The sequence below is a fragment of the Anolis carolinensis genome, chromosome 1 (assembly GCF_035594765.1).
Source record: "Anolis carolinensis isolate JA03-04 chromosome 1, rAnoCar3.1.pri, whole genome shotgun sequence".
In the NCBI taxonomy this organism is placed as follows: Eukaryota; Metazoa; Chordata; class Lepidosauria; order Squamata; family Dactyloidae; genus Anolis; species Anolis carolinensis.
The window spans coordinates 116207438-116222906 of NC_085841.1; the positions used below are offsets into that span (position 1 = coordinate 116207438).

A 15469-nucleotide genomic window follows, 5' to 3' on the forward strand; every position below is an offset into this window, starting at 1 on the left:
AATGTAATGCAATATAATACTAATAATAATACAATCTAATATTAATTATATATCATTTATTACATGTAATATTACTGGTAATATCACAGTATAGTGGTGTGGTGCAATATAGTGCTTGTGTTGTGCTGTGCTATTGATATAATACACCGAATGTAAATATTATTTGTAAGCCGCTCAGAGTCCCCTTTCGGATGAGAAGGGTGGGATATAAATGTAGTAAACAAATAAATAAATAAACATAACTTTGGCTTTACTCCAGATGCAATCATTTGTATAAGAGTGTGCACCACTTTTACACAGTTGTGCAAAACATTTCATAGAAAAGGATGACAAGAGTAAACACCAGCAAAAACATAATTCCAAGTGCTGATTTGCATGTTGCGAAAAGGGTTGTGATTTAATTGGGCTTTGTTTAAAAAAAGTGTTCAGAATGTAGTTCTTGTAATTCATGTCCAGATGTGTTTCATATCTTAAACTTTCTTCTCCAAAGGTAACACTTGATGGGGACCAGGTTTAGTCTCACCCTTTCCCTGGTGCACTACAGGGAGATTTCAGCTTGAGAAATCATTCAAATGTACCTTTTCCCATCTGTGTTTACACAGTTTACAACAGTGGTTTTCAATCTTTGGTCCTTCAGAAGTTGTAATTTTCAATTCCCAGAGATCCTAGACAGCGCATTCAATGGTCAGGAGTTTTGAAACAGAAGTCTCAAGCCTACAGAAGACCAAAATTTGGGAACTACTGTTCTACAAGGCTACGCCATATGATTTTTTTAACATTTAAATTTTCTTTCCTGCTAAGAGTTATATGAGGTTTGAGTTTCAGTAATGCATTTTAATACTTGTATTGTGGCAGTTGAAGTAAATAAAAATTACTAGGATGCATTACGTGACTGAAAAACATCTGCACAAGATAATGGGTTTGGGCTAAAGTAAATTAATTATGTTCAGTTCCACTTGAAATCAGTGCAAACATTTATCACAGCTCTGATGGTTCAGTTGGAACTGTGCAGTTAGCTTGGATCCAGTTGAATGGAATGTAGATTATTCTTTTGGAGGATTATACAGTGCACTTTCAACTTCTGCGCATGAGAAGTTCATAGGATTCAGTGCAGTATATTAAACCTTTGCTTTGGTGAGACACCAGAGGGAGCCTAAACGCTATTTTGTGGTAAAATGTTTTTAGTAGTGTCAAACGTTAAGAGGCTGTTGACGTTAAGAGGCTGTTGACAAGTGGCGGTTTTTAGATCTTTCTGCAAATATTATTTAAGCCATAGAAGGTAGTTTTTACTCATGAAAAATTGAAGGCTTACTTAAGTGATAATCTTGAAGTGGCGTGAATGTTTTCTGCTGATTTAGTATGTTGATTTTGTATGATACATGTATAACTCTCTGATTCTTAGAAGAAGCTTTGACCTGGAATTTTTTATTTAGCATAAACATTTTGGGATATGACTAAGGTGTCTGTGTTGTTTATGTTTTTGTCTTTTAAAATCTTGTTGGTTCTGCCTTGGATAGCTGCAGAGATCCCCCAAAAGGTTTTTTTTATTGTTATTAGTTATCTCTAAATCAGGAAACGCAAAGTGAAAGAGAATTTTTGAAAGACAATTTCTTCATCTTGGTTTCTCTGCATTGGATACACAAGCTCTTGCTCTTGCAGAGCCCCATTTCATAATCCCCAGAGCTAGCAGTTTGCTGGGAAGGAGTCCCATGCTTTCCCATTGTTGCTAAACCTTTCTAGGCAGGCTTGTTGAACTCAATCAGTGCCGCCTAGAATAAGCAGGGATGTGGCTTTCCACATATTCCCCATAATCCCTCCTTATCTGGCTCCTTATCATTTTGAAAGTGGAAGCAGGGGTCTGCAGGAGAAGGGAAGAATGGCTGGAAACTGCTTCCCTTCTATTGAAAGAAACTTCTGTTGTTTCAAACTACATAAAAAAAGTAGCAGACTGTTCTAATTCTCCATGTTCTCCAAACCTCCCAAAAACAGATAAGAGAAAAAAAAATCTGCCCAAATGGTATCCAGAAGTGATACCACATCACTTTGGGTGTGCTGAAATGTGCTGCTGTGATTCACCAGATTGGTGCAGGAAGAAAAAAAAAAAAAGGGCCCTGCCCTTTTGGCTGCAGCCCACCCCTGTTCAATACAAAACATAACATCAGATTGTATGCAAACATAACAAGGAGTATTATTTCAATTACTTCTAGGTTATTATTAAGACCACATTAAGTTACACTTGGGTTTATTAAATTTTAATACATCTTTGCGGCCCTTATTTCATTTTTTTTGTATGAAAATAATCAAAACTTTTATGTAGAATGAGCTAATATAAACATTATTTTGAAATGATAAGTCGGCTGTAGAGGCTACTAGGTTTGAGGTTTTCATACTGTGCTTTGTTTTGAAATTTTGCAGGGATATAACTGACGATGAATCTTCTGTGGATGAACTAAGAGCAACTTTAAGATTTTTTGCATCTGTGGTAGTACGCAGAATTTACAAGGTAAACTACAACCTTTGAATCAAAAACAGATAATAATAATAATAGTAATAATAATAATAATAAATCTTTATTTATATCCCACTTTTCTCCCTAAACAAGACCCAAAGCAGCTCACAACATTATATAAGAGACATTACAAATATATATATATATATATATATATATATATATATATATAATAAATCAGTAGCTTATAAAAACAAATTTACAATAAGAAATAAACACATTTAAAAACATTAGTCTAATATTACTGCAAGTGACTCAACAAAATAGATGGTGATCTTAGCGCAACTCAATACAAGTTAGCTTTCCTGCCATTACAGCTAAGTGTCTTCGTCAAAAGCTTGTGCAAACAGGAAGGTCTTTAGCTGTTTTTAAAACGATGTCAAGGACGGGGTTGTTTTAACCTCCTTGGGGAGGAAGTTCCAAAGAGTTGGAGCTGCCGCCGAGAAGGCACTCTCTCTCGTTGCCGCCAACCGCGTTTGTGATGGTGGCGGCAACTAGAAGAGGGCCTCGCTAGAAGATCTTAACATTCAGACAGGTTGGTATGAGGAGATGTGATCAGATAGGTAAGTAGGACCTGAACATGCCGGGAGCTTTGTGTTGGGGAAAAGGACATGATCTGCAGAACTCTGAGATGAGTCTATGATTTTTAAAGAGTTCTGCTTCAGTAGTATAGCTCCAGTAAAAGAATCTACCATATCAGAACACTTTGTGCAGTTTACTTCTAAATTAAATGTTTAATCTGATTTATAATTGGATGCTTTGTTTAAAAAACAAGGATCTTTGGTACTCCTGCTGTTTTCAAATAAGGTTATTTAAATAAAAAAGGATGTCTCTCCATAAGAAAATATACTTTGTTGCAAAATATTTCTTTTTATATTTGTTTTTTTTAAATAGGTGGATATTCCAACAGTTATAACAAGGAAAATGCTGAAGGTAGCCATGAAGCATATAGAAGTAATAGCCAAAGCTAGACAGAAAGGTAACATAAACATTTTAAAATATGTATTTTTAAAAATCTGTGCTGCCAAATTGGACTTCATTGTAATAAATTTCCAAAAATGAGACAAGCTTTATGATTTATGGCACACAGACGTGTGTGTTATGTGACTCAGCAAAATTTGAATTCAGGACTCACTCCAAAATAGAAGTGTTTTTCTGCACTTTTGAAATCCAGTGAAATTCAGATAGACTTTGCCTACACAGTAAGAAATGAAAAGGTGCATTTGTAGAAGGTGCATTTGTAGAATAGCTAACTTTTCTTTTAAACAATTCCTTCATGTGTCCAAAAAGCTGTTGTTTCAGTTACTGCAATAATGCACCACTGAAGAAAGCAGTATGATCAGCAAAAACACCCTTTTGAATCCTGATCAGTGTTTGCAAAATTGGAATCTGTCAGTTTTCATTGTCATATTCAGAATAGTATTGTGATCTTAAGTTATTTTCCAGTGATTGAACTGTCTGGCACAGTGGTTTTCATCCTGGGATCCCCAGAAGTTTTTGACCTTCAACTCCCAGAAATCATAACATCTGGTAAACTGGCTGGGATTTCTGGGAGTTATAGGCCAAAAACATCTGGGGACCCCACTGGTCTAGCAGCTTGTGCGGTGGCAGTCCTGGTGCTGTAGGACTCTCCAAAAGGAAGTTTGCAATGGCTTCTTCCTGTTGCCTGTTGCAGAGGGGCACAAAACTATCTATCTTCAGGAAGCCTTTCCATGATACTTACTATGCTCGGTGCTACTTCTTTAGAGTGAAAAGGGCAGATGGAAAGTTCAAGCACTCCAGACTCAAGGACTGAAGGCACCCATTTTTTCAATACTAGAAGTTACCAGTCAACCATATAGGATTTTGAAAAAGTATTTTTCAGGCCCAATGTTTGGGAAGGAAGAGCATTAAAATAATGCCCTCCTAGACATTTCTGGAAGTGTAATTCTCCATTTGGTGGTCAAAACAAAGTAAAAAATGATTGGGAGAAGGCTAGAAAGATTGCATGTGTTCTGTAAACTGCACAGTGCCTACCCTTGTTTTAGATATTTTTGGTATTTTATTGTTTGCTTGCTTTTATTTTGTTGGTTAGTGCAAATATTGGCATAGATATTCTGTTGCTCATCCTATCAAATGTAGACTTCTTGAATCAGATGCTGAATAATACTGAATAGTCAGTACTAATATCAGTCACTTTATTTTAATGAGTCTTCTGTAGTAATGACTAATTGTTACAGTTGTTAGTTTATTACATACTAATTACATGTTGAGTTGTGCTGAACTGCATTTTCTCTACAGTGAAAAACGCTGAATACTTACAGCAGGCTGCTTTGGAAGAGTATGGTCCAGAGCTCCATGTGGCTTTGAGAAGTAGGAGAGATGAACTACATTACTTAAGGAAACTTACTGAGCTTTTGTTCCCCTACATTCTGCCTCCAAAGGCAACAGTCTGCAGGTATGCTAATTGAGTGGTTGCATTTGAAATATTTTCATTCCTTCCTTTTTTGTAGTATGACATAGTGAATCCCAAACCTAGAGTAAAAGATATAGTGACACATAGTAAAGTTAAGTAGATAGAGCTGTTATCACAGAATGTCATGTTGGGATTACATGAAGGCTTCATTCTTACTTTGCAACAACCCTCTGAAATCTGATAATCTGATTAGGTCAGTACTCACGAAGTTTATGAAAAATCAGGATGGAAATGGACTCAGTATAGAATTCGTTTGTTTGTTTGTGATACTTTTCCATGCCTGGAGAAAATACATATTAAATGATTGGCCTAATGTTTTTCTGAAGACAGTGATATTTCAATCCTAAGGTGCATCCATCACTGCTTGGAGCTCATAGAATCCCAGAAAAGCACAACTACATATTACTTTAATTTTGGAAATAGTTTTAATTGCTCACCTTTTTTCACTTGCACTGATGTGATGGTGAAGTAGGAAACTTGCGCATGTGGAACTTTACATGCACATAGTATCCTTCTGCTTCGACATATAAATTCAATTTATTTCAGCATAAGAGTGAAAAATAAAAACATTAGTGAGGCCCTGCCAGATCATATCAAAGGTCTATGTGACCCAGCATTCTCTTCTCACAGTAGCTAGTCAGCTGCAGATGGTATAAGAAGAACGTAAGCCCAGTATGACCCTCTTGCTTGACATTATATGGCAGTCACTCTGCAAAAGCACACTATAGAATTCCAAATTAAGTTAGGTGGCAGGAGAGCCAGTCCATACATCAAGGCTTGTCAAAATGGTTAATCCATCATTCTTCCTAAACTAACTTAAGGATTTCTTTTAATCATACCCAGTAGTCACACTGTTGCATTTTGCTCTTTAAAAAAATCACACACATCCAAAACTAGTAAAACAAGATTTCTATTGTACTAGATACAGGCTGTAGCTGGTATTGCTCAAAGGTTGGAGACCCATTGTAAATGTATAGGTAAAAGAACCAAATATTTTTGCCATATAGAAAATGGAATAAAGCTTATTACTTAGCTTCAGAACATTGCAAGGTAGAATCTCCCTCAAAAATGATATTTTCATACGTTTTTCAGTCCTCTTGGCTGAGATATGGGTACATATTCTGGATGCTTCAGTTGGCTCCGATCTGTAACAGAAAAGTACAAAGCAAGTCACTCTGTACGTGACACATTTGTTTGTTATGATTTGTTGCACAATATATTGCTTGTTTGCCAGTTCGGTTTAAATATTATCTTTTGAAAACTCCAGTGAGAGAAGAAAACAGAACTATATAAAAAGGGTGTGTTGTGTGGTTTCCAGGTTGTATGGCCATGTTCTAGCAGCATTTTCTCCTGATATTTAACCTGTATTTGTGGCTGGCATCTTCAGAGGATCAGCCACAGATGCAGGTGAAATGTCAGGAGAAAATGCTGTTAGAACACTGCCATACAGCCCGAAAACCACACAACATACCAGTGATTCTGGCTGTGAAAGCCTTCGACAATACATTGCATAAAAACTGATTGTTCTATTATTTTCAGATCATTCACCTTACTTCTAAGAGAAATTCTCTCTGGTTCTGTCCTCCTTCCCTCCATGGATTTCTTAGCTGATCCGGTTAGTTTTAAGAAGCTGAGTTAGCTCATTTTTCTCTTTTCAAAGAATTCCTGCTGTTAATTGTTTACTATGAGATGTGGTTTTGATGTGGCTATAGAGGTATACTATCTATCCTGTTTTCCTGTGGATAATATTTTGATTTTACTGATTTTATATTGTGAGTTGCTTAAGATTACTTTAAAGAAAAGCAACATGTAAATTATTCCAATAAAGATAGAGACACTTCGTAGTGTTTCTTAATGGGGTTGCAGTGGTAAGTGCTATAATGGTTTAATGCAAAACATTTTTTTCTATTGTGTGTTATCTGATTGAGACTTAGGCCCCATCTACACTGCCATTATAATGCAGATTGAACTGTTATTATACTCATATAATGCAGCTCAACTGTGTTGAGTCTACCCTGACCATATAATGCAGTTCAGTGTAGATGAGGCTTCATATGAGAGTGTTGCCTCAAATTAGCAATTAGCACAGTTCCCTTTAGTGTTGCATGCCACTCCAGTCCTTTTTCTGAGTTGATTGTGTATTATAGAGCTTTTGTTTAATCATTCACAGATTCTTGCCAAATTTTGTTCTCACTGTTATATGTCTAGCAAGGTCCTGGGAGCAAAACAGCATTTTCAAAGTACAGTAGAGTCTCACTTATCCAACATAAACGGGCCGGCAGAACGTTTGATAAGCGAATATGTTGGATAATAAGGAGAGATTAAGGAGAAGCCTATTAAACATTAAATTAGGTTATGATTTTACAAATTAAGCACCAAAGCATCATGTTATACAACAAATTTGACAGAAAAAGTAGTTCAACACGCAGTAATACTACGTAGTAATTACTATAGTTACGAATTTAGCACCAAAATATCATGATATATTGAAAACATTGACTACAAAAATGCGTTGGATAATCCAGAACGTTGGATAAGCGAATGTTGGATAAGTGAGACTCTACTTTACTGGTAGAGCTGTCCCCTCCTTGCTCTGGAGATGAGAGAAGCCATAGCTATAAGGGAAGAGCAGCTGACACCTTTCTGAAATGCCATATTTGTTTCATAACTTCCTGGAAAAAAGCAAGGAATTTCTAGAGACAGCAGTCACACTTTCCTTGCTGCAAGCAGGGGAAGCACAGATGTTAACTATTCAGAAATCCCTTGCTTCTTTTCAGGAGTCCTAGGAGGAAAGATACTTGGAAGAAACAACAGACAAATGTGCCTGTTCCTCACTTGAAATGCCGGCTCTGGCTACAGTGATGCACTTCTTGATACATCTCATTTGTATTACTGCAATGCACTTTGTCTGGGAACATTTGGAAATAGTTACAGACTTCAGCAGATCCAAAATACTGCAGCCAGATTATTGTTTGGGACCAATTACAGGGAATTTGTGACTTCCTCTTGAAATAGTTTCACTGGCTATCAATTCATTTCCTGACAGAAATCAAAAGTGCTGGATTTTACCTATCTGAACTATTTGAAAGACCATATATCTTTATCTGTTATTATGTTTTAAATACCTGAGTTTTTAATTACATTTTCAAAATAATACTGTAATTCTTTGGTAAATCAAAATTTATCTAATCGTGATTAACTGTAAATTACCATATGCTGCCTTAAACACAGTCCAATGAGAAAGTCATAATATAAATTCAGTAAATAAATTAACAAATACCTTTGCTACCTTTGGAAAGACGCAAGGCATTTTAGAAAACTGCCAGCCAAATCTAGAATCATAGAATCATGGAGTTGGAAGAGACCCCAAGGGCCATACAGTGCAGCCCCCTTTGGCCATGCAAACTACACAATCAAAACATTCTTAGCAGATGGCCACCAGCCTCTTCTTAAAAACTTCCAGAGAAGGAGGCTTCACTGGACTCTGAGGCAGCGTATTCCACTGCTGAACAGCCGTTACCATCTGGCAGTTCTTCCTGCTGATAGCAGAGAGCTGGAGATGAATGCAGCCCACTGAGAGTCAGAGGATGGCAAAGCCGGATTTCTGATTGTGCCCATCCCACTTTCAAAGCCCTTTCAAAAACTCAAATAATTCAGTAGAACTTGAGTTGAGTCATACCAGATGGCATTTAGTTTCAATATTGAATTTCCCTAGTATTAACATTTCATTCTGAACTCAAGTTGCTCGATGTGGGTGAAGAGATGAATGAATAGATTTCCTACAGCATACAAGTATTTGCCTGTATATCCATCACACCTCACCTCTAAATAGGTTTGTGTGTGCACTCAAAGAGTGTTTGCACAGAGAGTGGAAGGGAGACTAATTGGTGCTTCTCCCATTGGAAGTGTTTTGGTACCTTCTACAATCTACAACCCTGCTCAGGCAGTGTTAGTGTTGAGCTTAATGTAGGTACCAGCTGATGCTAAATATATGTATTTTCCCCTCCTGTTAGGATACTGTGAATCATCTGCTACTCATCTTCATTGATGACAGTCCTGTGAGTATTGACAACAAAAGAATAATATTGTGTTGTATATGTTGTCATACAATCTTGCTCATTTGGGTGCTGTTTCCCCCCCCTCCCCCCCCCCCAGCCTGAGATAGCAACAGAGCCTGCATCAGCATTGGTTCCCTTTCTACAGAAGTTTGCAGAGCCCAGAAATAAGAAGCCCTCAGTAAGCATGAAATAATTGTTTAAAGTCTGAATGTTATTTTTAAAGAAATAAAATAAAGAAACCCTCATAGCCACCTGGAACATATTGTTTTTGCTTTTGGACAGGCCTTGCAATTGGAATTGAAAGAGATCAGAGGCCACCAGGATCTTTTCTTTCTCTTCATGAATTTTTTGAAAAAAGAAGGAGCAGTGCACGTATTGCAGTTTTACCTTGATGTAGGTAAGGTACCGTAAGATAGCAATAATGTTTTTACCTTATGTCAGTTAAATAACCCATTTCATGATTTGTTTGAATGTGTGCCTCAATAGTGGTGAGCAGTTCTTCTGCCCACAGGCCTAAAATACCCTACAAGTAACAAACCCTCCATCCACTCTGTGCCTTGCTTCTCCTCCATGTCCCTTCTCTTTCATCCAACCAGACTACTAATGTGATTTGTAGATAAAGGAAGTTGTTTACATTTGCACTACATTTTGACTTAAAGGGGGAATAAAATTTAGTTAGAGCTGGTGAAGACTTTTTGTAGCCTCTAGGTTTTCCCACCTCCAAAAGACCTTTGATGGACTGTCCTTTTTATCAGTTTGTCTTTTAAACGGATCATAAATAGGTTGCTGTGAGTCTTTTGGGCTGTATGGCCATGTTCCAGAAGCTTTCTCTCCTGGCATTTCGCCCACATCAGGAGAGAAAGACTTTGGAACATAGCCATACAGTCCAAAAGACTCACAGCAACCCAGTGATTCTGGCCATGAAAGCCTTTGACAATACAGATCATAAATATCTGTCTATGCCTTGTAGTTCTGGTTTTGGGCAAAACAGGTTTCCCCATTTTATGTTAAATCATAAATATATAAACTTTTGGGTTTCTTTTGCCCTGCCCCTGTTTTTTCTTGCATTTTTGGCAGTCCATGTGGACCACAGACAGTGCCTAGTAGCAGATAACTGTCCTTTGCATTTACTAAATTTGATTACCATAGTAAAGGGAGAGTTTAACTTTTTCTCAAGAGAGATACTCAAAGATTTGATGAAATAAATGGAGTCTGTGGAAGCTTATGCTACAGATTTCTTTCCCTCAGTTTTAAAGGCACTACAAGATTCCTTTGTAACATGAGAGAAGTTCCTCTAGGAAGTTGTCCTGTGGGGTAATTCTTACTAGTGTTCAAAGCAGAGCTGTCTAGAAATGCTGGGGATCCTGGTGTGTATTAGTGCTTGCAATGCCGATAGGAATTGAAAGCAGTCAGAACAGAGGTAATGGTGGCCATGTTAGGTTCCTCCTGGCAACAATCAGGAAAAACGTTTTTTTTTCTAGGAAAATTCAATTTTTCTACTGGAAAAATAGAACGTTTGGTGAGGACATAAAAATAACCCTCTTATAAAAACTGAAATGATTTTAAAGACAAAAGTGTACTTCCTCTAAATGAAATGCAACAGTGTCAATATAACTTCATTTACAGAATTAAAGTATGATGATTCCTGTCTTAAATGAGACATACAGGAAGTTCAAATCTGAGATAAACGTCCACACATGATGGATGCTGCTATCCCTGTGCAAGGAACATGTAGGGAGGGAGACTTCATTCCTTTTTATTGTTTAAACACTGGTAAAGAATCCAGCATTTACATTGTTGAGCAAAACATCCACATATGCAGCTAATCACCTCCTTGAGATTATGACTCTGAGGGATGTTTCTGTCTAGATAATGTATTTTGAAAGATAAGTGTGTTTATGTAGCACAGAGTGCAACTGTTTATGCTTCTTCAGTTTACCGGTTTACACTATTTGTATGAGACTGGGACATTTACATAAATATACAAAGCAGTAGAATTTAATATGCTAATAAGCTTATGAGTAAAACATTTTATATTACTCAAGCTATGAAATATGGTTGTGTTTGTTATGAAAAAGTAATTTGCATATAGTGATTTATTTATTTTTCTTCCAAAACTAAATTTCTCCATTTGGAAGAAAAAAGCTCTAGGATTTTTCTTCCATGGTTTCAGAATTTTCAGAAATTTTCTTCATCTGTGTGCTGATCTAGATTTTATAAGAAGGGAATATAATGCAGGGATCCCAGGTGTTAAATCAACCCTTGGTGATTGAGTCATTGTTAAAGGGTGATTTGGAATAACACGTGCTTTGTTGCATCAGAATCCAATAATGTCATCTTTTTGGCATTTTATGAATGCACTTGTACTCCATATGAAATATTATCAATGTTCAAATAACAATGGATTTCTTCTTTTCCCCTTTTTCTTTCAACAGAGCAATTTAATGACAGAATTTTACAGCCAGAATTGTCTGATGATGAAATGATGTCCCTTCATGAAGAAGTAGTGAAAATCTACAAAACATACTGCTTGCATCAAAGCATTGACAAAATTAAATTTGATCCTTTCATTGTGGAAGAGATACAGAGTAGTAAGTGGAACTGACAAAAATATTGAATTGGTACTGGAGCAGCAGGGATATAGATTGTCTGTCAGATGGCAACTCAGTTGTCTCCTCCATGAATTGGCCAGCATTAAAAGTACTTAATGCTGACATATCTAATTGTGTTAGAAGAATTTCATGTGTGTGTGTGTGTGTGTGTGTGTGTGTGTGTGTGTGTGTGTGAAAAATCTCTCTGCAGTTACTTATGTACCCAGGAGCCCTACTCTGGTAGGTTAGAAAACCCACTGCAATGTTCTATCATGTTCCCTAACATGGACACTAGCCTTGGGACATAATTCTCCCTCCCATTATATATTTGGGGCTTCCATCTTTCTGTGGACTGCTCTTTTTCTCCTTTCTGCCAGCAAAAAAAATAATAATTGTGTCTCCTGGAAACTTCCAAGAGCAGCACTTTACCCCTCTGCTCCACATCGTAGGCACAGGCCCATCTTCCACCGATTCTTTTCAGTCGGATCAAGCCTGTCTCTGTTCTTAGAAGGGGTATGGTTTCTACCCGCGGTGCTTCCTGCTGGGGGGGGGGGGGGGTTTGTTTTTGACGGAACCGTTTGATTTCCTCCTTCAGCATCTCCCCCTGGCCAGCCACGTCCATCCATCCCTCCAGGGTGTCTGGGTTTTCCCTGGCCAGGACCCATTCCACCAGGTCTGACCTCAAGCCCTCCTTGAACGCTTCGATCCTGTAGGTTTCGTTTTCATGATAGTGTTCCCTGAGCCAGGGGTCCCTGATGTCCTTCTCTGGGGCAGGGTGGCCTCTGGTCCTGTCCCCTCTTTATTTGCTCTGCTCCTCGTGACCACCCCCGTTCCCAGTTGGGTGTTGGAAAAGATTGTCCCCATCGTGTGTTGTTTATCTGCGTTGTGTTGCAGCAGTCTGGATAAGGCGTCCGCTAGGAAGTTTTCCTTTCCAGGCAGGCACATTTCATTCCATGCAGGAGCATGCCTAATGCAGAGCAATTGGCGCAAATGTTCATTGAACACTGCTATAAGCACCATGGGGCTCTGTTCTGCCTCCATGGTTAACTAAATGAACTGGAAGGACCCATAGCACGAAGGACAGATTGGACACTGTGTTATGTAAAACAAAATATTTTATTAATAGACAAAATTGATCTCTTTTCCTCTTGTTGCCACTATGAAGTCTCTTGTGAGGAAAGAAATCTTTGAGTCTATACAGTTCTGGATAGATATTGCCACAGAGTATAATGTCTTGTTATGACTGGATTCTTTGTATCTTTGAGGTGACTTCAATGCAGTGTTGTTGACATGGCTTTCTCTATTGCTGTAGTCTGTGGCTTTTTAATCTAATTTGAATACAGTTCCAACGTGACGTGAATTTCTGTGATCCTTTTACTTCCTACACTTCCTTCCAGTGCCTCACCAACTGACAAATTCTAACTGACAAAAATAACTGCCATTTCAGGCTGGCAGGAGCCAAGGCTAAGCTCCGTCCCTTTAGAATCTTAAAGAGACAGGGCAGCAGGTAATGTTTTGCCTCCTCGTGGCATGACACTCCCCACCTAAAACTTATTAATAAGTTTTACCCCCTTATTAATAACAAATAACTAACACAAAATATCAACTATTAACTAATCTAATGCAGATTATGGTCACACTAGCTTATGGGTTCATTCCTGTGAAACATTAATACAAGGTCTGTGATCGGCCTCTCTAATATTCTGGATCCTGTTGTCTTTGTAGTCTTCACTCTTACCTTACGTACCTGATGGTCTCCACCTGGAATTACCTGGGTTATTACTGCCAATGGCCACTTTCTTCTACGCGTGTCCTTTTCCTTCATCAAAACTATATCGCCTATGCGAAGGTTCTCTTGGACTTGCTCCCACTTGGATCTTCTTTGAAGTAGAGGCAGATATTCTCTTTTCCATCGTTTCCAAAATGTATTGGCTAATGATTGCACTTGCTGCCATTGTTTACAATGGATGTTCTTCAGCTCTGCTGCAATAGTAATGTCTTTCCATTCTGGTGTCTTGAAGGTCAACAAGGTCGCTGGTGTCAACACATTTGGATCCTCTGGATCTGTTGATATTGGTGTTAGAGGACGGCTGTTAATTATAGACATCACTTCTGCCATAAGGGTGACGAGAATCTCGTGAGTAAGAATGGTAACATTTAACAACATGGCATTAAGAATTCTTCTGACGATACCTATCATCCTTTCCCATGCTCCCCCCATGTGAGATGCATGTGGAGGATTGAATAGCCATTTGCAACCTTCTTGCTTGAGGAATACTTGAACATCTGGATCTAACACAGACCTCTCTGGACATTCTAGATCTTTACATGCGCCTTTAAAATTCGTACCACAGTCCGATCTCAGAAGTTTCACTGGACCTCTAATTGCGAAAAAACGTTGTAGAGCATAGATGAATGATGTTGAATCCATGGATTCTACAAGTTCGATGTGAACAGCTCGTAAGAATAGACAAGTAAACATTACTGCCCACCTTTTGTTGTTTACTACTCCTCCTCTTGTTCTTCTAGTTACTATTTCCCATGGACCAAAAATGTCGACACCAACATTGGTGAATGGTGGTTGTATAGTGACACGGTCCCTTGGTAAGTCAGCCATGATTTGATGGGGATGTTCAGCCCTAAGTCTTTTACAAATAACACAGTCATTAACAACTTTAGTGACCAACCTTTTCATTCCCACTATCCAAATTCCAGCACTTCTCACTGCTCCTTCTGTAAAGTGTCTGCCTTGGTGATATATTTTAGCATGATAATGTCTTATGAGGAGTAGTGAGATATGATGTTTAGCCGGCAGTATGTAAGGATGTTTCTCTCCCAACTTAAGTTTGGCCTGGGCTAAGCGACCCCCAACCTTTATTAAACCGGAACTGTCCAAAAAGGGGTTGAGATACCTTAAGGTACTTGACTTTGGTATAGGCCGGTGATGTCTAAGGCACTGTAGTTCACTTTTGTACACTTCTGACTGCACAATCTGGATAATCTTTGATTCTGCTTCTTTTCTATCCTCTACAGAAGTAGGTTTGTTGTTTTTATAGTTGACGAAGTGTAAGATCTTAGCTATACTTATAACTAGTCGTTTCCAGGATGAGAATTTAATGAATCTTCTTGAGAACAGCTCTTCCTGAGACTTTGATATGTTGGTGCTAAGTGTTCTTATCTCTTTATCTTCTTCTGGGTTACAGAGTTTGAATACTTGGTCCTTTGGAGGCACATATTTTGGATCCTTTAAAAAGTCAGGACCTTTCAACCAATGCGAATTCATAAGCTCGTGAGCATAAATCTCTCTTGTGGCTTGGTCTGCTGGATTTGATTCTGAAGATACGTAGCACCACTGATTAGGTTTAGTTATCTGGAGTATTTGGTCTACTCTATTGCTAACGTATACATGGAATCTTCGTTGGGTGTTATATATATAACCCAAAACAATTTTACTATCTGTATATAGTGTGATATCACTGAAAGATAAGTCTATTTCTCTTTTAATTATTTCTACAAGTTGTGTAGCTAACACTGCTGCACACAGTTCTAATCGTGGCATTGTATGACCATGTAATGGTGTCAACTTGGCTTTTCCGATTACAAACCCTAAATAGGGCTGGTCTCCTTGCAACACTCTAAGATAAGCTACAGCGGCAATTGCTTTGTTGGAAGCATCCGAAAATACATGAAGCTGTAACTGTTTTAAGTGCCTGAGACAGGCACATATTTCCTAAAGACTCCAACTTGTTCTAAAGCTATAAGAGAAGACGTCCACTTTTCCCATATAGACCTCTCTTTTTCTGAAAGAGGTTGATCCCAATGTTTCACTGCATGGGTTAATTCTCATCAGGCATTT

The 15469-nt window shown here is 38.1% G+C and overlaps 1 protein-coding gene across 3 annotated transcripts in view; it reads left to right on the plus strand.

Annotated features, from left to right (window-relative positions):
- Positions 1-15469, plus strand: part of snx14 (sorting nexin 14) — a 50269-nt gene that overhangs the window by 10892 nt on the left and 23908 nt on the right. For 2 of the 3 annotated variants that reach the window (XM_003215541.4, XM_008119682.3), the window contains exons 6-13: positions 2416-2503; positions 3404-3488; positions 4790-4946; positions 6504-6579; positions 8978-9022; positions 9120-9200; positions 9305-9419; positions 11458-11613. In XM_003215541.4, coding sequence (XP_003215589.1) covers positions 2416-2503; positions 3404-3488; positions 4790-4946; positions 6504-6579; positions 8978-9022; positions 9120-9200; positions 9305-9419; positions 11458-11613 — 803 coding nt within the window. The remainder of the gene's footprint in view (positions 1-2415; positions 2504-3403; positions 3489-4789; positions 4947-6503; positions 6580-8977; positions 9023-9119; positions 9201-9304; positions 9420-11457; positions 11614-15469) is intronic. The other variant, XM_016997400.2, reaches the window with a different exon arrangement.